Raw genomic sequence first — 22467 nt, 5'->3', positions numbered from 1 at the left:
AAACTAAACCGGAAGTGAGAAGTTGCTTCCGGTGTAAAACGGCGGGCAAATGTTGTTGAAAGCTAGCGCTGTGTGTGACATTTAGCCACAGGGAGAAGTTCATATTTGCCTTCCTGTCGACAGCAGCCGGGGTCATGGCGTGTAAAAGAGGAGCGCTCATCGTGCTGGAGGGAGTAGACAAGGCCGGCAAGACGACGCAGTGCAAGAAGCTGGTCCAGGCGCTACAACAGAGCGGCAGACCCGCGGAGATGATGAGGTTTCCCGGTGAGGCGCGTTATTGTCTTGTCGCTGTCACTTTAGCATAGCATCGCGATTCGGGTCTTCCTTTGAGTCGCTGTGCCCGGTTTGTAACTTCTCACCACAGTGAAACATTAACATAACGAGCCCTGTTGTTGTGTGTTTTCGTGGCGCAGACAGGACCACGACAATCGGACAGCTGATCAGCTCCTACCTGGAGAACAAAAGTGACTTGGAGGACCACACGGTGCACCTGCTGTTCTCCGCCAACCGCTGGGAGCTGGTGTAAGTGTCTTCACGTACTGTGGGAACACACTCCCGTGCTTCGTTCAAGTACCAACAACACACTGTAAAAAATACGGAATTCAGAGTTTTACGTTCTGCATTTTATTTATGTCAAGTAAAAGTAGTTTTCGCAGTAGAGTTTGTCCACGGCAGACGTTTGAGACCTGTCATGACGAGTCAAAATGTCAGCTGTGAAAAGGGTCTACAAAATGTGCCATGTACTCGCATCCAAGAGTGACACATTCAAAGGGTCGGTTAACCCAAATTGCCAGACGATATTGCAGGGTTTTTGTAGCTAACCATTGGTGATTGCTGTTATCTTCTAAAGCAGTGACAAAAACAAAAAAAGGATTCTGATCTGGTGTCTTCATCGATGGGACAGCCATAGTTTCTACTTACCCCTAGTGGTATCTGGCCATGCATCACGTTTTGGGGTTTATTTGCTAAGGTTTTAAGGATATAAATGGATTCATATCTTATTCCTCTGTGCCTCAGAGCTGTGTTGTTTTCCAATAAGTCACACTTGACTGTGACATGCTCCTTCATTACCATGTGTGTACACTGTAGTTTATTCAGTCAGTCCTTCAAAAATGAACAGCACTTTGTGTGAATGTACTTTTCATATCTGCGTTTGCTTTTTTGTAGCAACGATGCAACCTCCAATTTAAAAAACTGCATTTTTTTCTTTCGTCATTAGCCATGATATTTTCCTCTTGCCTGTTTACATTGTAGCATTAATTTTCTTACGCAGCCTAATAAAATGATTCTGACCACAGGCCTTTGATGAAGAGGAAGCTGGAGCAGGGCATCACCCTGGTGGTAGATCGGTACGCCTTCTCAGGAGTTGCTTTCACCAGTGCCAAGCCAGTGAGTCTTCTGTTAGCCTTACAAACTCTTCATATGCCTTACCATATTACTGTGTGTCTGTGCGTGTGTGTGACGCAACAGACATGTCATGACATGTTTGTCTCCTTCAGGGTTTCAATCTGGACTGGTGCAAGAAACCAGATGTGGGCCTGCCGAAGCCTGACCTTGTTATGTTCCTGCAGCTCAGTCCAGCTGAGGCTGCTCTGAGAGGTCAGTTTGGAGAGGAGAGATATGAGACCAGTGTTTTCCAAAGAGCGGTGCAACAGAAATTTGAACAACTGATGAAGGATCCTTCAGTCAACTGGCAGGTACGAGACGAGTCTGGATTGTAGATTTAATCCCAGGTGTCATTTAAATCAATATTTAACATCTTGTGGTCTAAATTGTGTGTCCTAGGTCATAGATGCAGCTCAGAGTATTGACGACGTGCACAAGGACATGAAAAACCACAGCCTTAATGCTGTCAACAAAGCACTGAACGTGCCTCTTGGAGAGCTATGGAAGTGAACCTGAATCAGGCTTGAATGAAACTGTTTTGGTATCAAGACAGACTGTTGGTATAGTAACCAAATGACTCTTCTGCACACTACACACTTTGCTTAAGCCCCTTTTTACTTGTCATTCCTCGAATGAAAGCGGAAGAGAAGCGCCTTGGCTTTTGCTCCAACATAGTTTCATACTGTCTTGAAATTGAGTATAACAATGTCCATCAGATTCTGATTTTATTTTTATTTTTTAATCCTCTTACATAGTCTATTGTTCTCTTACCTGTCTATATATTGTGTTGATTAAATAAATAATCTTCAAATGAACTTGTGTATATGTTTTAGACTTGGCAAGGATACTTTGCATGAACAATTAATACAACTTGTCTGCAGATTTGACTCAATTTGGTTTCATTACAAGCTGTTACAGACTTCAGTTATTAGTGACAAAGCCATGGGCATCATTAACCATTGTGTTTCTATACAACATAAAACTGTTATGGCAATTTTACTTATGGAGTCAGGGAAAGGCACCATATCACTTCAGAATAAACATTTAAAGTGTTAAGACTCAAATGGAAACACATGTATGTGAAAATGTGCATACGAATTTATCCTGAGCTCCTGCTACGGCTTCCACCAGGCAGTCTCAATGTTGGATACAGAGAGCATTCAGTGGCTGTTGAGAAGAACGCTGTGTGACACACACTGACTTGACTACACCATTGGAGCTGGACTGGCTCAAGAGGTCTCCAGTTAATGTTCATCCCCTCAGGCTTCCCTTCTGATACAGAGAAGAGACCGAGAATCTCTCGCCCAACTGTCGAGAACAGTAAAGCATTGTCTATGTTCCTCACAGGGAGAGGATCTCAAACTCTTCATCTTCTGAATCAAAGAACCGCTCCAACCTGTCTGAGTCCGAGAAATCTGTGAAGTGAGCGTCAACACGTGAAAAGAAAAGAAAACATTAAAATTCATTTTCATAAATTGAATTTTTGGACTATGTTTTGCAAAAAAATAAGCAGTTCATTCACCAGGAGTAAGGTTAAGGGCATCCACGCTGACCATGTGAGAGGGCTGACTGTCGACTAGTTCAAACATGGGCAGGCCTCCTCTGTTGCAGGACAGCTGGAAGAGACGGATCATCATTTCGTCATGTACAAATTCCTCCAACAGGAAAGTTAACTGCTACAGATGAGTCAAGGGAGCAACAGAAACATACCCTTCTTATGCGCATACACCAGTCATCAAACTCGTCCTCTGTTCTGCAGAAGAAACCCTGACAGAAACCAAAACACAATCAGCTGTGGAGCGTCTGAGTTGCTCACATTCACATGAAACAATGGGCTTCAGTTTGAGATACAAAAGCTCTGCACTATAAAAACCCTCCCTGGCATTCCTACCGCTGCAATGGATGGGTCCAGTTCACAGATGTGCATGCGACACGGTGGGTGCTGACAATGGTACGTGTCATCGGGGACCTGGCCATCTTCGCATGGCTCAACTGCAGGCTGAGTGGTGTGTGGGTCTAAATAGATGAGCTCCTCTCCTACAAAAAGAAGAAAAAGAAAAGCGTGGTTACAATTAGATCAATTTCTTTATGTAAGTGGAGTTAATATGGTGAGCATGAGTGTGCAGTGCACAGCTGAGTATTTATTTCACAAACACAGAGACTAGACATACCGACATAACCAATGAAGTAATGGGCACTGTTGGGTTTTCCCCCAATAACACCCAGGGACTGAGGCAGCATGAAGCATTGCTGTGAAAAGAGACAAGAGGGTTTATCTCACCCCAGATGGAGCTGACTTTGCCTCACTCGTACCTGTTATCTTAGCCAATTCACTACAAACAACATAAAAATGACATTATGAGCTTTTTTCAAAGTGTACCACTGTTGTTTTTTGAAGATTATCAGTTAAAAGCGACTAAAAGGAGCTTTATTTATTTATTTCAGCCCCTGTGGGAAAAAAAACAATATGAGCACCACTGCCTCCTGTCATGAAAATCCAGATCTTGCTAGCGCTTACAAGACAAAATACGCCATCTGCTGCTGTACCACCTGCTTATAGAGCAGCTTCGTTCCTCAGGCTTTGAGAATCCTCAATTCATCCTCAGTAACCCTCCACAAACCCTGGTGCCGGGCATTAAGAATAACTACAGAAATATATAGAGAAATAGCTTGTCTTCTTGGCCTATGTGGGATATATAGATGCATTATTATTAAACTGAAAATGTTTCGTAACCATTCAAAAGTTCCTCAAAGGTGCAGATATTATCAACAGAATGTGAAGAAATAAAAGTTTTGACATGATGAGCTAACTTAGCTGACAAGCAGGAGTTTTCCTACAGTTAGCAGTTTTCTGGTGATACGCTGCCAGCTATCTGTTTTGAGTATGAACTTGACTAGATGCCAATTCTTACATACAGCACCTTTCAAGGACTTAAGACCAAATTCGCAGCAGACAGCCAAAGTAACTTTAAGTGTTTCTGTAGTCGCTCATAAAATTAGGATTGACTGGAATGGAGAGAAAAAAATTGGATCAGGTGGCCGTGTCTAACACAAGGCCTACATGCAAGTACAGCGGCACGTCTGTGGGTATCTGAGGTATAAATTGGCAAACAGTGAATTCAGTTTTCCCATTTGGTAAATCAACTTTTCAGTAACAACCCACAGATATAACAGCCATCATATCCCACACAAAATGGGAATATACATGCTGGTGTAGCTCACCTTGAGGGTTTCAATGTAGGCCTCGTTTATATCACTCAGGCCCAGCCTGAGGGGGATGAGCAGGACCAGAGGTTTCCAGAGAGCCGTCTCCTCCTCAGCCAGGGCACATGCGCCCTCCAGGCAGCCGTTGAGTTCGCCCGCTCCCTCTGGTTCGGCGTAGGCTCCTGCAATGTCCAGCCAGGGCATACAGAGACGCTCTGCAGTGGACAAAAAAAAAAAAACTGAATTAATTTAAGAAGGTCTCCACATAAATACATTTCTATCCCTCTATTTGAACATGGAAAAGTACCAAAATACTGCTGTTGGATGAACTTGTTGTCGTTACCCCAGCTGGCATTTGATTTTGTTTTTCACGCAGAACATCGTCCTGTAATATCAGTAAGATTTGGCTGAAATACTATTTCTGTAAACAAACCCATCCGGTCCAAGGTTTAACCAGGTGTACAAGTCCTGCAGTGGCATTTAACCTGCTTATGCAAATGAATGATAACAGGAAAAGAACACTCAAACACAAGGTTGCAACACATCTGCACTCACTGATCTCCTCGATGACCACGGTGTTGTCCATCGCCACGTGCACCACTAATCTGCTCCACGTATCAAACACGGCCAGCTTCCTGAAAGAGGGACAGCACATTGTGTTTCACCAAATTAAAACACTTTTTTCTTTGAACAGTTTTAAACCTCATCAGTGTGCACAATGTTGTCTTTATCTGCCCATTGTTTGACAGTGGGATGGATGACTACATGGTGAGAGAGGAAAAGAAAGAAATCATTGTATCATTGTAAGTCAGGGCACAAGAATGTAATTGCAAGCGTGACACGATGCACATTCCTGCAGCTGCTGTCACACTATTATGCTCATTGACTTTTGGCAGTGCTAATGTGCTAATAAACATAGCAATGTGCCCGCAAAGGCAGCAAATAAGAAAACAACAAGCTAGCAAACATGGGTGTAAGAAGTGCATGATTTGAAATACCAAAAAGTTCTCCTTTAGAAATGTTTTGAGAGGAAGGAAATGAACTGCAGGGCTTAAATATACAATATGAAAACCTCTGAAACTCGACGCATCTCTACTTACTTTAGAACCTGGGCAACTGTGTTTGGTCCATACCACTGGCCTATAGGCTTTCCCTCTCCGACTCCCATTTGGGCTGCAACATTTAGGAACGAAACAGAAACAATTTTATGGAAACTCTTCCAGGACTGTCTGAGTGAGTCCTTGATATGATTGGAAACGTTTCACCCTCGCTACTTACCGATCTGATGGATGGAATAATAGCTGTCTTTTTTGTCAATGAAGGCGTTGAGAATACTGATGTACTCTTCTCTTTGTTTCTTGTCTCTGGCCCATCTCCAGTCTGAGAACAAAAAGGCAGTTATCAAGCCTGTTTAAAACGAGCTCTGTTCGGTACAGTCAAGAGCTGTTAGTGCCACACAGTGATAAAATCTACTCTTATCTATATCCATCTACAATCAAGGGAGATATTTCTTTGTGTTTGTATTTTGTGACATTATCTTACCTCTGCCTAAATGTCTGCACACCAAGGCCTCGCCGAGGATCATCTGGCCGCATCGCAACATACACCCCCATCCTGTATCTGATGTCGGCCCTGTCCCACCTGTAACACATTCAAGAAACAATGAGATGTGAAGAGCCAGATCACTCAAATCTCATCAAGTGTATTGAGAGGCTGAATAAGACCACACGTCTTCACTTACCAATTGGTGGGAAGTTTTTTCTGTATGTGAGCCACAGGCGTGAAGTGACATCTGATAAAATATCTTCTTTCTCTACATGAAGACCAGAAATCACCGGATTACAATATGTCCACATAAGTTAAATACTTACACACTTCATACACGACAGTCCTACCTTTGAGTGCATTGTATTGTTTTCCTAAGATCCACACAGGCTCTGAGGTCTCAGGAAAATCTTCAAACTCGGCAAACCGAAGTGTGTCGTATGTCAAGGTAGCTGCAAAAAGAGGAGCAGAGTCAACTGTAAGTGTGTGGGAAAGTCCAGAGGAGACATTTCTGGTAGTCATCTTGTTGACAACTAACCACTTGGCGCAGCTAATAACAGTGAGGCTATCTGTCAGCGAGTAGAGATGGAGGGTCAATTAGTCGCTTGAGAAGAATTCCAGTCAGTTCCTGGAAGGTTGTTCAGTACATCCATCTTTAAAAGGGTCCAGCTATTTATTTTCAATATTTGTTTTTGAAGATTAACTTATGCTTCATTGTATATGCAAGTGAACAAGTGAAAGAGGAATCTCTCTGTAGAAACAAAGTATCAGGTTTCAAGTTCCTACAAAATGCATTTCTGTAGCCCTATTCACACGGGACTAATGTTATATGTAGACCACATTAAAAATTACGTCCCCATGTCCGTGTTTGGTGTAGTGCATTTACACGAGATAAGCAAAGTCTGTATTTTAATTGAATTTGCATTCATTATCCTCAGGGCATAATGTCACAGAGCATCTGTTCTTGAACAGCCACATTCTTGACATAGTTTACAGGTGTTTTGCTCACTATGTGTTACAAGCATCAGAACACATTTGAAGCTCATTTAGATCAAGTAACAGGTGCTTCTGTGGCTGTACTTATGACAACATGATACACAGTATGACATCCTTTTGTTGCTCTTAACCTTCTTTATCATCATTCAGTTTAAACATCAATGTGGGTGATCTCACAGCACAGCTGGGGACTGCTGTTCAACATATTATGAGTCACGATCAGACTTCACACGCGTTCAGTTGTCTGACAACAAATTACCGAGATGCCCATTCACAGGAGACTAACATTACCACAGGAACTCTGTGTTTGGTTAAATATGTTAGGTAATATGTGGTGGAATTTTTACTTTACACATTACAGACATGGCAGATTTACATGGGATCACAGATGTCCTCTGCAATTATTAAAAATTTACTAGAGGTCCCCAGGTAAAATTAATTCCATGCGAATAGGGCTTTAAACTAATCTAAGGGGTAGTCAGGCAAAATAGTTTTACTTTCTTAAAGATGGGAGACTAACGAGAGACAGGTTTTCAAAAAAGACAGGTCAAATCTGTTGCAACAGAGGCTAAGCTATCAGGAACTTTGCTACCTGGTATTAGATAAAGCTTTAAAAGATTCCTACACTTCCCATAATGCAACAGAATAGTGTTGTTTGTTGACAACACAATCCAGGAGTGCCCCTCTAATAACAGAGCAACATCAACAACGGCATTCACACATTTACAAAGTTAAACAAATATATCACACTTGTCAGTACTTGTCCTGCTTTGTCATGACAGGATTGCCAACTCCAGCTGCCAGTCCAGCACAGACCTATATTGCTTTGTAGCGTTGGTGATGTTTCGCATTTAGCTTTAGTCCTTCACTAATCATTTAATCATTAGCTGTTCAAAATTAAAATGTGAATAAGAAGCCTTTTAAGGTGCATTATGTAGCTTTGGGGAAGACATTTTAATCAGAAGAGAAAGATCTTCATTGACTGATTCTTTGTTTAATGCCCAAACAAACTAAATAAACAAACTCTTTGTTTTCATGACTGAACAAACAAACTCACCTTAAAAGGACAACACAATTTCATACTGGTTTACTTTGTTTATATGTGGCAGACCCTGCCACCTTTCCAGCTCCAAACAGAGTTCTGGGGACCTTATTTTCCTCTGAGAAAAGCTTGTTTATTCACTTATGGAACATATAAATATTTCTGGGTTTGTATTATTACCTCATTAATATTTTAAACATTAAAACTGATTGAATATCTTCTCCAAAACTGCATAGTGCCCCTTTAAGAAAGTGAGACGGTAAAAATCAATCGCATAACAGTCTTCTCACTGCAGTTGGAGAGGCTGGGCTCGAAGCCAGCTGTAAAACTGGCCAAGAGTACACTTCCTCTTGAGAAAGAAAAAAAGGGGAAAAAAACAGAGTTTGTCAAATTGCTGCCTGTTCTGAAACACAGGAAATGTGTTCACGCTTTTGATATAAAGTTCTTTAAAAAAAAAAAGGCTCCTGTGATTTATGTCAACACATAATGTTAGCAACATTGCTAACAACAGCCAGGAAAAAGTTGACTAGCTTAGCTGTCTCACTGTTTGACAGTTAGCTTCGACACAGAAAGCTGAGATTTACAGGCTCATAACTTAAGAATGAATGTTTGTATTTACAGTCGAAAGAGAAGACAACGCAATAGAAAGTCTGTTCGTTATCTCTGAGGTGCTATTATTCAACTACATGAGTCTCGCTACAGAATATATAATCTCCTACAGCTACTAGCATTCCGGGTGCTAACAGTAGCCAAAAAACTGATGCGATGGTGACAGTGCATCGGCTGGGATGTTCAACCTGGGCGTAACATAACGTTGGCATAAACAGTCAACCCAAGGACAAAAGGCAAATTATTACGAGTAAAACTCAACAGCGACACTTGACATTAACACAGATGGCATCTGGACACCTCACAGGAAGTTACAGGGCTGTGCAACGAGCTGTCAACGCTGGGAATCCAGCACATTTAACCACAACAGCAGGCTAACGTTAGTTAGCATTTAGCTTTAGTCATCACTTTAGCAAGCTAACGTCACCGAGGCTACAAAGCAATATAGGTCTGTGCTGGACTAGCAGCTGGGGTTGGCAATCCCGTCATGGCAGAGCAGGAGATGTGCTGCCAGGAATGAAATGGCGTTCTTGTGATTATTTTGTGGCTAGACTAGTTTGCTGAGGGAGAGAAAAGATGTTATTTTACTCCAAAATATCGCTTACCTGCATCCATCCCGACGGTCTTCACCCTATCTTGTTTGTTGTTCTCTGCACTCTGACCCGCTGGACCAATGAGAAGAGAGTCCTGTTGTGGAATTCGGAGGGGGGCGGGACATTTGGTGCGACGTCCAATGAAATCCGGGAAAGGGGGTTAGTTTACTCCAGAGCCCTTAACCAATCACTAGAGGCTGACGTAGCCGTCTGTTGAAAACAGTTTAGGGTGCGTTCAAGTTACAGTTTAATGGACACATCCATGCTGCTCCCTCGTCTGGCCCTATGGCACTCACTGTATAGACATGTTTCTTCCATATAACAAACTCCAACAGCCTTTAGTTAGAAAATTATGAGCAGGACAGTCTTTTTTTTTCAAAATTGGGGGGAAAAGACTATAAATAAAAAGCATGTTATGCCTCTAAATTGTTATCCTGATATGATATGGCATATTATAAAATCTCAAGAAAGATGGGCAATTGAAATGTTTTTATTTACAGTAGCCTACGCCTGGTTGTTAAATCGGTCACCCAGTCTGCATCTAAGAGATTCTGATCCAACCACTAGGTGGTAACAGATAGCCATCAATGTCATCTCATATTCTCTGCAGTCTGTAAATACTATCTTTCACACCAACGTGTAGCTGAAGTAAACGCACATGCACACAGAGGCATATCACAAACATAATGGTGTAACTGACATGGACTGTGCTGTTGAGAGCTGTTTCAACCATCAAAGCTTTCAATAATCAACAGTAAATGCTTTGTTTGGGATTGTATAAAGCATACGACTTGGAGAAATAAGACTACATGAGGACACTACTTTTGCATCCTAAAATACAAATCAATTAACATTTTGTGAGATGGACACAAAACACAGAAACAAGTCAGACCGCACATGTATTGGACATAAAAACTTATTTAACTCCTCTCTCCAAAGGATAATTTACCTCATAGCCAGCAAAACATGGTTGATGGTTCAGTATATGTTGCCTTGGATGTTACAGCAAAGGGAATAATATTAGTTTTCTACACTGTAAGTTTCTGTTTTTTTGTCTGATGTAACTGTAAAATAGTCTGGACACCAAGAAAACGTGTGGTTTTGCCCAAACGCCCAGAAGAAGTTATGCAATTTTTCAGATTGCTTTCACTTAATAAGTTTCACTGTGCAAAGCTGCAAACACAAACAGTCAAACTGCCTTGCTTAGTTACCATTGATTACAACCATCTGGGTGAATACACAATCACATCATTTACTCTGCATATTAGCACAGTGCACAAATGACCATTACAACACATTCAATCACTTCATCGGTTCAGCCTGGGATTACATGTCTCCAACGGACTGTTTGACCGCTTACTGTCTCGAAAACAGCTGCAAAACAAACTGTTTATTAACAATTCAAACATTTATCACTGCAGACTCTGACAGATTGTTGTAAGAAACATTTATTCCTTTTACTATTTACAGTTCCAGATGACTCACAAACATTTGTTTATTTTCCAGAACTCCTAGTGCTACATGCCTCATTAAAGTGAAATTATTCATGGAATAAATTCTACTCACAAAATGAAATGTTATCAAAGTGCTCTAACTCAGAGTACTGTAACAATTACAGCACAGCAATACAATACACTGCCTCACAGTGAACAATGAAGAGAGAAGAAGTTGCATCAAATGGTGCTGAAATACATACATGTGGCTGTTGTAGGCTCGAGTCTTCAGGCTCATTAGGGACTGTATGAAAATTACAAGGGTGGAGAGGGACGCTGAATCACAGCTGACTTAACAAACAACAACAGGGCCCTCAGGCGTTGTTAATATCGACTCAGAAAAAACCTGCAGCCCCTCTCCTCCTCACATCTAAACATTATATGAGAGCACTGAGTTGGTTCAAGTCGTTTAACTATTAATACCTAAAAGAGCAGAAGCATAAATAATTTAAGACGGCACGCCCGAATTTAAACATTAAAATGTTCGTGCAACTCCATGAATGATGTCACCAATTAGGAGAACCGCTGCTGAATGCCATCAGCTAGTTTACTCAGTTAGCCATCTAGGAGAAGGTTTTTAAATGTTTTTATTGAGTAGGCAGGCTGAAATAAATCCTAAACCTGGAAGCCTCACGCTAATAGTTTTCATACAGTCCCTTAGTTAGAGGAAAATATGTTGTATTTAAAGGACTATACATGCCATCCAGGTGAGAAGTAGAGATTTTTGTACGACCATGTGTTCATGAATGTCCTCAGGATCAGGAGGAATATTCTCAATCTGCACGTCACATACAGTCGTTACCATTTCCAACCACCAGGGGCGGCCAAAACACTGTGGAACAGGCAGCAAAATAGGCAGTAATGCTGATAGTGGGATAACTGAAAAGCTAAAAACACTAACAGTGGGTGATTTTACACATTTTTATACATTAACATCAAAAGTGTGCCGTAATATAACCATTAACAATAAATAGACACTAGCAGAGGAAGCAGAAGAAGCATGGGAAGCCTGTTTTTTTGTGACGGGATAGGTGCTCATCAATGAAGGGCTCAGTGCAAATGAGTGTAAACATATGTCCAAAGCAGAGGATGCTTTAGTGGAGCGGTGCTGGTGCACGGAGCGGGTCAGTCTGCTCAGAATCCAGTGCGCGGCCTCGTCTCACTTCTCCCTGAGGATGTATAGCACGGTGGCCTTCAGATAGTGTCCAAAGGCACAGACAGCAGACACCAGCCAGTGCGAGCGAAAGCTGGGATCGGTGTTCACCACGCATTTTGTTACATCCACCTGTGGCGGCAGAGAGGACACCGGGTCATTAGACGGCAAAGAACACGCCAGTGACACTCACATTCGAAGCAAATGTGCAACAAAAAGGCATTATAAAACCAACATGTGTTCCTGATTTGTAAATAATCTAAGAATCTGCACTCACAGCTTGCCCACAAATATGCTATTTCAGAGCCAAAGCCCACACTGTAATCTCAGCCACGCTCAAAACTCGACTTATATAACTAAAAAACCCTCACAGACGATGAAATTCCTCAGAGAGCGCAGCTAACTGTCAGCCCTGACGCTGAACATGTCTCCCTCCTCAGATCCTCCTTCGTGTCACAGAGTGTTATTCAGGTTTCCTTCAGGCTGACATCATCGCCCAGCAGCGAGATATTAACAGACTGTAGCTCATTTGTGCTTATGAGGTCAGTTATACAATGCGTTGCTCTTCATTTTGTCACACTCCACTTGTCTTCAAAACAGAGCTGACTTGGGTGCCATGTCTCTGAGCACACGGCCCTTCATTTGTTCACTTGTTGTGCTGTCTCCAGCAGAGCAGAGCAGGACACACAGAGGCATGTTGCCAGGCCTTGTTCCCTCTCCACCCCCAGTTCCACTTTATTGTTTTCTGTAGGATTTCATCAGACAGGCTTTTCCCATTAACAGGATTGTACAGATGACACATCTACTATTGTTTCTGAAGCTGTGGTTCCAGTTTATGTCCAGCTGTTCATATTTGTAAACCGAAATAACTGAAAGTAGAATTCTGCAATAAAATTACCAGACTTTTGAGTTCTGTACGTACATTTTCATAAACATTTAACAATGTTCAAACCCAGAGAAATCCACAAGTTTACTCGAGGTAACGGTGGGTTTCATTTGGTAGAGACAGAGGGCGAGGAAGGAGGTCGGGGAATGAAACTAAAGGTAACGTGAAGAAAACGTTAAAGTTGTAGTTTTAGGGAAGAAATTTTAATCTGAAGAGAAAGATCTTCATTGACTGATTATTTTATTTTATGCCTAAACAAACTAAATAAAGTCTTTGTTTTCATGATTGAATAAACAAACTGACCTTAAAGGACAACACAGTTTCATACTGTTGCGCCTTGTTTATATGTGGCGGACCCTGCCACCTTCAGAGTGTCAGTAAAATATTATCTGCATGCATCCGTACAGAGTAGGTGTAATCTTCATTAGACCTAAAATGATTAGTTCATTGACATAAAATTAACCCATTTGATAATAAATTGCTCAAAAAATGTCATTTTCAAGCAAAAATGCCACAAAAACTTGATTTTTTTTTGCAATTTTTCTACTTTGCTTTATATCTTTGAGAATTATACATGTTTGGGTTTGGCACTTTAGGTCAGACATAACTAGCAATCTGAACATGTCAATTATCATAGCACAAATATGTAATCAGGTTTATTAAAAAAAGAAGTGTCCCTTACCCAGCCCCCTCTCCTTTTCAACCAGGACGTCAGACTCTTGCGAACAAACTCCCCCATGCAGTCGACAATGGTATGGACCATAGCTGGATGACCATGGCGAACACAGTCCACCGCCAACGCTCCTGCCACGGCGTACAAAGAGACCACCTTCCCCCACGTCACACCTGACAGGAGACAAGACGTAGGACTGTCAGAACAAAATCAACATCCTCGTTTTAAAGCTTTATGTGCTGCTTGTCTGGTGTTTGAACACAATTCATGCAAAATGTGTTTTGCATACAAATTATTGTTTGATGATTTGATGGCAAAGCAAAGTAGATAGTCCTGCTCTTATTCAGGGGCTGGAGTGGTTTTTAGTGCAGCACTCGTGATTCTCAGCAGCTCTCTTCAAAGAAGGATGAACAAATTAGAAAACCTCAGCAGCAGCTAGGCATCATGGCTCTGTGCCTGTCTGTCCCACAAAGAAGAAACCACAAACACAAGGCTCAGGCCAGCAGGCAGGCAGGCAGGCAGGCAGGCAGGCAGGAGATCTCGCCTAGATTAATGAGCGGATCATTTTTCTAACTTAGTTCATATGTTGAGTAAAACCTTCTGCCATCACATCATTTATAGTCAAAGCTTTGAACTATTTCTGCTGTGTTTACATGTCCAACACATACAAACTGAGTCCCGACTCCAGCCATTTTCTGCAACTTGTTTTCTGATTCATTCCTAGAATCTCATAAACGGGTCGTGTTTCTCTTTTACTGCAAAGTCTGGAATTTGGAACAACGCCGTCTGATTTATGGCGAGTATAGAGATTAAATAAAGGGAGATTAAAAGGTAAAAAGATCTGAGACGTCTGGCAGCTACATCCTGTCTTATTCTACTGGGAGAAGACAAATCAATTTTAAAGCGAGTCTGAAGAATGAAGGAAACCTATACAAACAGAGCAAAGATTTATTTTTGAGAACTGTGATAGTACTTTTGTCTCAAGTGTCCTGAATGAGGTCATAAAATGTAAATAGTAGGGAGTTAAACTAAACCTTCAGTCATGCTGCATCACACCATATAAAATGTCCTTTATAATGCAAATCATGACGAACCAAAGCTAATTTCCTGATAACTCACTGTGCTTGGAAGTCATTGCCGAGATAGTTCCAAGTATCAATATCAATATCAAGCTCACGACCCTCCTGGCTGTTAAATGCCTGCATCTTTTATACTCCACACCCCAGTTTCTAGCACACATTTTCATCAGGGGTATTTTCTCATTCTTGACACAGCTCCTTTAAAGACTTTGCACAGCTTTTTTCAGAGACTGAGAAGTACTCTTCATGGCTAATAAACTGACATTTATGTCTGAAGTTGGCGTAGTGCCCTTGACATTTCATGGTGCACGCCTGTGTTGTAAAATGACAATAAATGACCCTTGATACCTTCAGTGTGGCCTTACATGTGTGGGTTTTCCACCTCAGGAGCCAGCTTGGCTGATTCTTTACACGAGGGGAGGACAAGCTGTTCCCCTTGGCGAACCAAAACTAAGACTTAATTGTGCACTGTTTGCCAAAAGCAAGCACCTTTATGCAAAATGGCACTACACAGAAGCTCTGAGAGGCAAGTGAGGACAAAAACTCGGGTGATTCAGTTTCTCAGTAAATCGTTTTCTCTCCAGAGTTTCCTGATACTTCAGAACAGGTAAACATATGTTTTGCCAAAAAAATCTGTGTAAGTTCCTGATTAAATTTCTGACTGCATCAAGCGTCACTTTGCTCTTCATACTGAAAAATAATTAATAACTAAGAATCCTACGTATATATAAAGCATTTTTACGCCACACAATTTTAATTATCATTATTTTTTGCTAGAAACAAAACAACCACATCAAACCTTATGGTGGGCCCACCACTTTAGTCTGCAGGCCCCACTTTGGGCAGCCCTGCTGTATACAGGCTAAAATGTCCGATGCTCTATGATAGAAACATGCTTCTCTTAACGTCTTGTGCCGTTACAGCACGCTTGTAATAAATAAAAGTCAATTTTTGCTCTCAGGTCCCATCAGCAGACCACTTGAGTAAAAGAGGTACTGCAGTGGTTTAGCACTGCACTCGCATTAAGCTGGAAGATCTATAACAGAAACCTTTTACACCGACATTAACTAACTTTTTGGGATGTAAACATTTATGCCATCCTCCTCGATTTAGCCTTTTAGCTAACCCGTTAGCTATGTCCAAACCTCGGCAGCTCACACCAAAACTATCTAGACCGATAAATGGCACTACAGGTAAGAGGAAAAATATGTGTTTTAAATTTAGGGTGAATTGTCCCTTTAAGGTGATATAGTGAACTTATTTGAAAACATTTGCTTTGATGCAACAAATCCTGCAGGCAGGACATCATTAGCAATCATTTCGAGTCGTGTTTCTGGTCATTTAACAAATCTAAGACCAACATCCACACCTCTGATCTGGTCTCCACTAACAACTGGCTTTCTGTCAGCTCAATGCTCAACTATCTTTACGAGCTAGTCGCTGACTTTGTCTGCCATTTGGCACTGGACAGGAAGTTTGAACAGGTTCACGTGGGTGAAAGCTGTGAGAGTGAACCGACACAGGTGAGTCTGGGGCTACGAAACCAGAACAACGAGCTGGAAAGGCACTAAAATGCTGAACTGAGAGATCTCTGTGGTTTGACACGGCGAGCGACAACTTTCACATTACACACAGTAATTTGTATCCACTGTTGATCTGATAACAGCTTTAAATAAAGATTTTAAAAAATAACCTCAGGGCATATGAAAAGTATGAAGCTGTAGTCTATCTGTGCCGTGCGGAGCGCAGCGTGACATTTGTGATGGATCATTAGACTAGCTTGTGGTCACAATCTGCTGCTGCCATGACTTCCTCTGAGCACAGTGACATGTCAGTTTTACTGTATGTCCAAATTTACACCGTCAATCATTGAGTGGCTTTTTTTCAACCCGTACACTGAAAACTAGAACGAGAACTGTACATGTTTTACCTCATCCCCTAATAAACACTGCGCTCAGACTTACAACCATGAGAGCATGTTTGGATTAAGGTTCGATATTCCTAACTTTAACATGTTTGAGGTTAGTAACTTTGCACATGCTGAAGACCAGACTAACCTGATTTAGACTCTTGCTTTGTTACATTCCCCGAGGAATAAACCAGCTGAGGTTCATGACTGAGCTCCCTGGGTGGGGTCCAAACTGTCTGTAACAATCACTCACTCTAGCAACAAGTTACCCTAATATGGACTGAATGTTTTCCCTATGGTTCCTTTCCTGTAAGAGGATAATGACCGGGGGGGAAAAAAAAGGTTTCTGACTCACTGAAGAGTCCTGTGATCTCCCTGCGGGAGAGGTGTTTACACGAGGAGGTTTTGAGAAGAAAACGTCTACTAAAGTTCTCCAAACTTTCACTGTCTTTATTGTATTTGCCTCAAGCTCTGAAGTTCCTCGTTCCCAATGACAGCAAAAAGAACAACTTCCCCAAAAGGTCAAACACCCTGTAATCTTTTCATTTTCAGGTCCATGTTTGTGCAGCTCAGAGGTAAACATGGCAACAAAGCCACTAGAGTTAGTTCCTATAATTCAGGCCTGCATGCAAGGCTTGATTTACGGTAGTTATGATGTGGACCTACCTGTGGAGAAAATGTCTGCAGCCACGGCCAGGAAAGCGTCGGACACTATGCTCTCTGACGCCACCGTGATGTTGAGCTGCCGCGCTACGTTGCGGTAAACGTTGGGTCGGAGGTACTCCAACTCGTCACCTGGACAGAACAGAAGAGACTCAATGAAAAAGAAACTGACTGTTCGGAGTGTCTCTGGCTTTGTATTTAGGCTAAACATCACAATCTGCCTCTTACATGCTGATAGTTGACCCTCAGTGACTTTGCTACTACAGCCTGGCTGACTTCATGACTCCAGTGGCGGACTCAGGATGTTTGATGAGCAAGGGGCAAAAAAATAAAAAGGGCACCAGCTGTATACGGTGGGGGCACCAGCGTGCAGAAAGTCATGATATATTTAGTGAGTGAAAAGAGGACACTTCATCATCAGGGCAAACTAGAGGGCAGTTTATCATGTTTTATCCAGCACTGGGGCATTAAAGAGGGCGCTCTCGCAGGGTTTTTTTTTAAACATGGGGGCACCAGGGGGGTGATTACGCCCCCTGCACCAACCTTAACTCCACCTGCGGTATTTTATATAAATATTGAACAGTTGTTAACCCTGTAACTTCGATGGTCGCTGTTTAGCAAAAAGCTTCACAGTCTCGCTTTAAATTTAAACTTAGCCCACTCACCAGAATAAATGCTCCATCTATACGTTAGATTTGCATGTTAAAAAAGTAACATATGAACATTTCTACTATACGTTTCCTATCAGATCCTATCAGATTACATGTGCACGTGCTGACTTTAACGTCAGGAAGAAGGAGAGACAATGATGGCGTGACAATGAGTGACAATGACACGGAAATCTAATAAGATACTTTGTTGTAACCCGGAATGATGTCTCATCCAATTGACTTCAAGGAAACAGAGTCCAACAGTAATTGATTTAATTTCCTCAACTGATTCTCTGCAAATCTGAGTTATTGACAGTGAGTTCTGCTGAAAGGTGTTTTCAAACATTGTTTTTATTAGATCTGGGTTTCCAGTGAATTGCATTACTAGCTAAACTGGAGTTGGAGTCATAACCACAAATGGTAAAGTGAAACCTTGGACTGGAGGAGCCATCTGCAGTCTATCAGCTCTTACACTGGGCAAACATCCAGGGATTGAAATATTAGTCAAGTGAAACTGCGTCCCTCATTTTTTTTTTCAGGGGGATTCCCTGCTCCTCGAGGTCTTCCTCTGAATATGAGAGGCCATGACCTCTGATTGATCACATGTCATGAGTTCCACGTTATCTTACAGATTCCTGAAAATGCTGTTATTTTTAATATTTCTTCCATGTTTAACTTTTTTGAAACTCTTTTTTTAACAGAGTCGATTGTTTGTTTTTGTGTTTCTTAAATCTTCTAAATCGGCCTTAAAGGTGCAATATGTAAGAATTTAAGTTGAAAGCATTCACAAAACTAATATTAAAAACAAAATGTGAAGTAACGACAGTTTTGTAGGCTACGTTATCGACGTCTATGCATTGTATTGCAGAGATGTGGAAGGGTTATTGTGCTAACCAGCCAGCCCAGGCCCGTCCCTGTCCTAGCGGCGTCAACACCATCATGAGCATGTCATCAACAAGCATCATCCTCTGGTGCTTCAAGCTCGCAGGCCGGACCATTGACGTATAATGAAACCTGGACACCACGTTGGAGACAGAGCCCTGTTCATTTCTGTGAAACATGCGTAATGGAGCTTCAAGCCAGATAAACTCGACTTCCCGGGTTAAAATACCTGGATCTTCCGCGTTGTGGGGCCCATCGCGGTTGCGCATGAGAGACTTCTGCCGACTGAGTCAGCTAGCATGTTTTAGCGCCCTGCTAACTTGACCAGAGATAAAATCATTGAATCATGCGGCCCTTCTAGACTTTCAACATTTTATTAGTCTGAATGGCTCAAATTACGATTGTGAAATGAGTCATTTGCTTCCTTCACAAAGTAAGCTTACGGGAAAAAGACTTTTTTGAGCAGCTTTGCATCACGTGACGTTGTAACTACACGGTTTGGCCGCTACGAAAACTGACTTCGAAGCCTGGCGCTCTTCCTGGGGGCTCTGTCTGGACCACTGCATGCACAGCTAACTGCGCTAACCAGCTAACAGCAGCTACAGTTAGCTACTCTGGTGATATGCTGACCTCTAGTTTTCTTAGACTTGACTTCGACAGCGAGCCAATTCTTACATATTACACCTTTAAATCATCAAATTTAAGGAAGTGAATCTAAAACTATTGTTGTACGTCCTTTAACGAACTCACTGTGGGTAACTTTAAATGATTAAATGCATTCAGGTCCCAAAAATAAGGACGACACGACCTCTCTATCAACTATGGCAGCTATAGCAAAAATATAAACACATAATTGTCTTCATCACTCTGCTACTGTAATAACACTTTTGTATTTTACAGTGGCGGACTCAGGATGTTTGAGGGGCAAGGGGCGAAAAAATAAAAAGGGCACCAGCTGTATGTGGGGGGGCCCCGCTGTGCAGAAAGTCACTTTATCGTCTTTTATCCAGCACAGGGGCAGCCAAGAGGACGCTTATGTTAGATTTGCATGTTCAAAAAGTAACATATGAACATGTCATTCGAGGGGACAGTGATGGCGTGACAATGAGAGACCACTATCTGACACAGCGGTTCAACATTTTTGAGTAAAAATGTCAGACTGCTCCTTTAAAATGAGCAAAAATAAAAAACTTTTAGACTATAAAAGTCTTTTGTAGTAATATAGGATTACTTAATGTCTTCAAAAGCTGTAGTTGTCATTAAACTCGCATGTTAAACTGACCCTGAGTCTGTACCCAGTGTTTGGTTGGACTTACCGAGCCACAGCAGAACCGACGATATCTCCCCCAGTGTCCCACCTGAAGCAGCCAGCCCGTGCTCAGGCTTCGACCAGCCTATCCCGGCACGGTTCAGCCTGGAGTGAATATAGTCCCTGCACAGTGCTTTGGCCTGGGACACCAGCTCCTTGTCGGTGGGCGAGCGGTCAAACACTTCAGCCGCGAACACAGACGAGCGGCGCAGCATCTCCATGCCGCTGTCCGGTCATCCGCCGCGGGCTGCGCTTGCTCGCCTCCCCGCCTCCACCGCCTCGCACAGCGGTCACCTCTCCCTGTCTCTCTGCGCCTCCCCTGGAGATAATCCTGCACAAACAATCACTCGGATTAGATAGTTGTCATCTTCTCATAGCCTGGATAAAGCCGTCGATGCAAAACCTCCCAAGGTGGAGAGAGGGAAGACTCAGGAGAGAAGAAGTTAGACCAAAAAGAAAAAGTTATGTATGAATCCATAACGTTATAAAAGCTTATAATGAAGATAAGGACAATTAAATTCCACTTACCGAGAATTAAAAGGCTCAAACGCTCCCAACTATAAAGTTATAACCTCGGCTTCATCTTCACTTGTCACTGAGCAGAAAAGTCGTTTTTGATCACCGACTCTTGGAGCTGAAGTTTTGCTGCCACGATACAAAATAGAAAAATACCCCAAAAACCAAAAAACGCTCAGAGTTTATAGAGTGACAGGTTTTCCTTCTAAGGGCACTTATTGTGAAGTCCAAAGGCGGAGATAAGCAGAGCAACACAAGCCCCGCCCCTCCGCCCCCATCCTAACACACACACACACACACACACACACACTGACGACATGACCCAGTCAAGAGTATTCTCATCATACTTGGATTTATTAGATTTATCAGATTTATTATGTTAAATGTGCACAACACTATCACCACATCTCTAATCAAACTATTCTACGGTCTTCTATCCAACAGGAAGCCCACAGGAGGCTTGCCAAAATAAAACTCATTACTAATTCACTTATTGATCAAGCAGGCTGCAGTGAATATATACATAAATTGATCCACAAGGGAAATTTATGCAGGATAAATGTTGTGACGTTCTGACCTTAAAGGCACGCTATGCAGGATTTGTTGTAAACGCAGCATTCAAAGTCAAGGCAAGACGGAGTTAGAGAGCAGTGGTGGTCGAGCCAGTTAGAGAGTGAATGAAGAGAGGGGGAAACAAAGCAGTGAATCAGATAAATAAAACCTCATTCTCTGATTGCTTCGTGCTTGTTGTTGATGTTTCAAAGCAAAAATAGAAACGGCTCCCATTGATTTTGTCTGAATGTAGCCGAAATGCACGCTTTCATCCTGCTTGTGTGTATGTATCTCGCCCCGCCCTCGGTCAAACACTGGCACAGACTCAGAGCAGAGCAGAGAGACAACGATATTACTTGGTCGCTATATTTAAAAAAAATAAATAAATGAAGTCCTGACCTCGTGCTGTTATTGACTGACCCAAAGGTTGACGCACAGAAACATCCTGAATACGTTAAAATACTAAAAAAATAAGAAAATGCAGGCAGAGAGCAGGATACAGACACTGCGACGCACGTCACAAGTGATGATCGTTGCCTGTACAGGTCACAAAACTAAATTCTACATTTCCCATGATGCCGCAAATAGCACATTTTCCTTAGACTCTCCCTACCTGGTAACCGCCCACGTCTCCATGCCCCCCAGTGTGACACAGGCTTTTCCATGATGACTTTTGCCTCCAAGCCAAAATAAGATAACTATCACTATGACATCATGGGTAACTCTCTAAGATGTAACAGCTCCTGCCAGAGCCACGTAGACATGATACAACTGTTGTGACAGGCTGAGTAACAGTAGTAAGATAGAGTGGAAACAGCCAGCCTGGATTAAACACATGAAATACAACATGATCTTCAGCGAGCAGTAGAGGTGCTTGTAGGCAGATTTTATCACTTTCAAACGGAGACGGGCGAGTTGTTATCTGTTGGTGTCTGGTAAATTTGGTGAGGTGGATAGAGGCATTGGATGACTCAGTGTTTCTATACAGACCTGCAGGTGTTCCCCTCTCTAACACAAGGAAATAAGGCGATAGCACACTCTCACGTGGTGTCTGCCTACTCATTATATTGTCTTACGAATGAGGAAGGTTAGTTGTGACAGTCTGATCCAGCAGTGATAAGAGTTACTCATGATTTGAAACACATTGCATTCTCAGCGCCGTCACATGAAATGCAACATATTTGATGTGCTATGCAAACTGTCTTCTAACTGGACCTGTGAGATACAGGTAGTGGAGTAAATGTATAAATTACAGCACTTGCAGCAAATCCATTACTTGGATCCACACGTAGTGACAGAGTTAAATAAACTATATTTACTAGTTTAA

At 42.1% G+C, this 22467-nt stretch overlaps 3 protein-coding genes across 4 annotated transcripts; 1 reads left to right on the top strand and 2 right to left on the bottom strand.

The window, feature by feature from the left end:
• The first annotated feature begins 15 nt into the window (after positions 1-15).
• Positions 16-2201, top strand: dtymk (deoxythymidylate kinase (thymidylate kinase)). The gene is made up of 5 exons (XM_084354011.1): positions 16-264; positions 414-522; positions 1299-1389; positions 1500-1697; positions 1786-2201. Exons 1-5 carry the CDS (start codon positions 135-137, stop codon positions 1894-1896), a joined length of 639 nt encoding a protein of 212 aa, XP_084210137.1. The 5' UTR covers positions 16-134; the 3' UTR covers positions 1897-2201.
• atg4b (autophagy related 4B, cysteine peptidase) lies at positions 2095-9457 on the bottom strand. 2 transcript variants are annotated; one of them, XM_084354010.1, is made up of 13 exons: positions 9388-9457; positions 6486-6587; positions 6332-6403; positions 6133-6231; positions 5869-5970; positions 5691-5763; positions 5146-5225; positions 4609-4805; positions 3558-3636; positions 3278-3423; positions 3097-3153; positions 2909-3002; positions 2095-2801 (listed from the first exon to the last, which is right to left on the bottom strand). In XM_084354010.1, the coding sequence occupies exons 1-13, from the start codon at positions 9395-9397 to the stop codon at positions 2728-2730; spliced, it is 1185 nt and encodes a 394-aa protein (XP_084210136.1). In that variant the 5' UTR covers positions 9398-9457; the 3' UTR covers positions 2095-2727. The 2 variants fall into 2 exon arrangements, with proteins under 2 accessions (XP_084210136.1, XP_084210135.1); XM_084354009.1 differs by having other exon boundaries at positions 2095-2818; positions 2911-3002.
• A 1146-nt stretch (positions 9458-10603) lies between these two features.
• On the bottom strand, positions 10604-20785 carry boka (BCL2 family apoptosis regulator BOK a). The gene is made up of 5 exons (XM_084354681.1): positions 20601-20785; positions 20080-20403; positions 17235-17363; positions 13590-13753; positions 10604-12153 (listed from the first exon to the last, which is right to left on the bottom strand). Exons 2-5 carry the CDS (start codon positions 20291-20293, stop codon positions 12028-12030), a joined length of 633 nt encoding a protein of 210 aa, XP_084210807.1. The 5' UTR covers positions 20294-20403; positions 20601-20785; the 3' UTR covers positions 10604-12027.
• Positions 20786-22467: the final 1682 nt, after the last annotated feature.

The sequence above is a fragment of the Pagrus pagrus genome (assembly GCF_965226575.1).
Source record: "Pagrus pagrus genome assembly, chromosome: 6".
Lineage (NCBI taxonomy): Eukaryota > Metazoa > Chordata > Actinopteri > Spariformes > Sparidae > Pagrus > Pagrus pagrus.
This window is presented reverse-complemented; position numbering and strand designations above follow the sequence as displayed.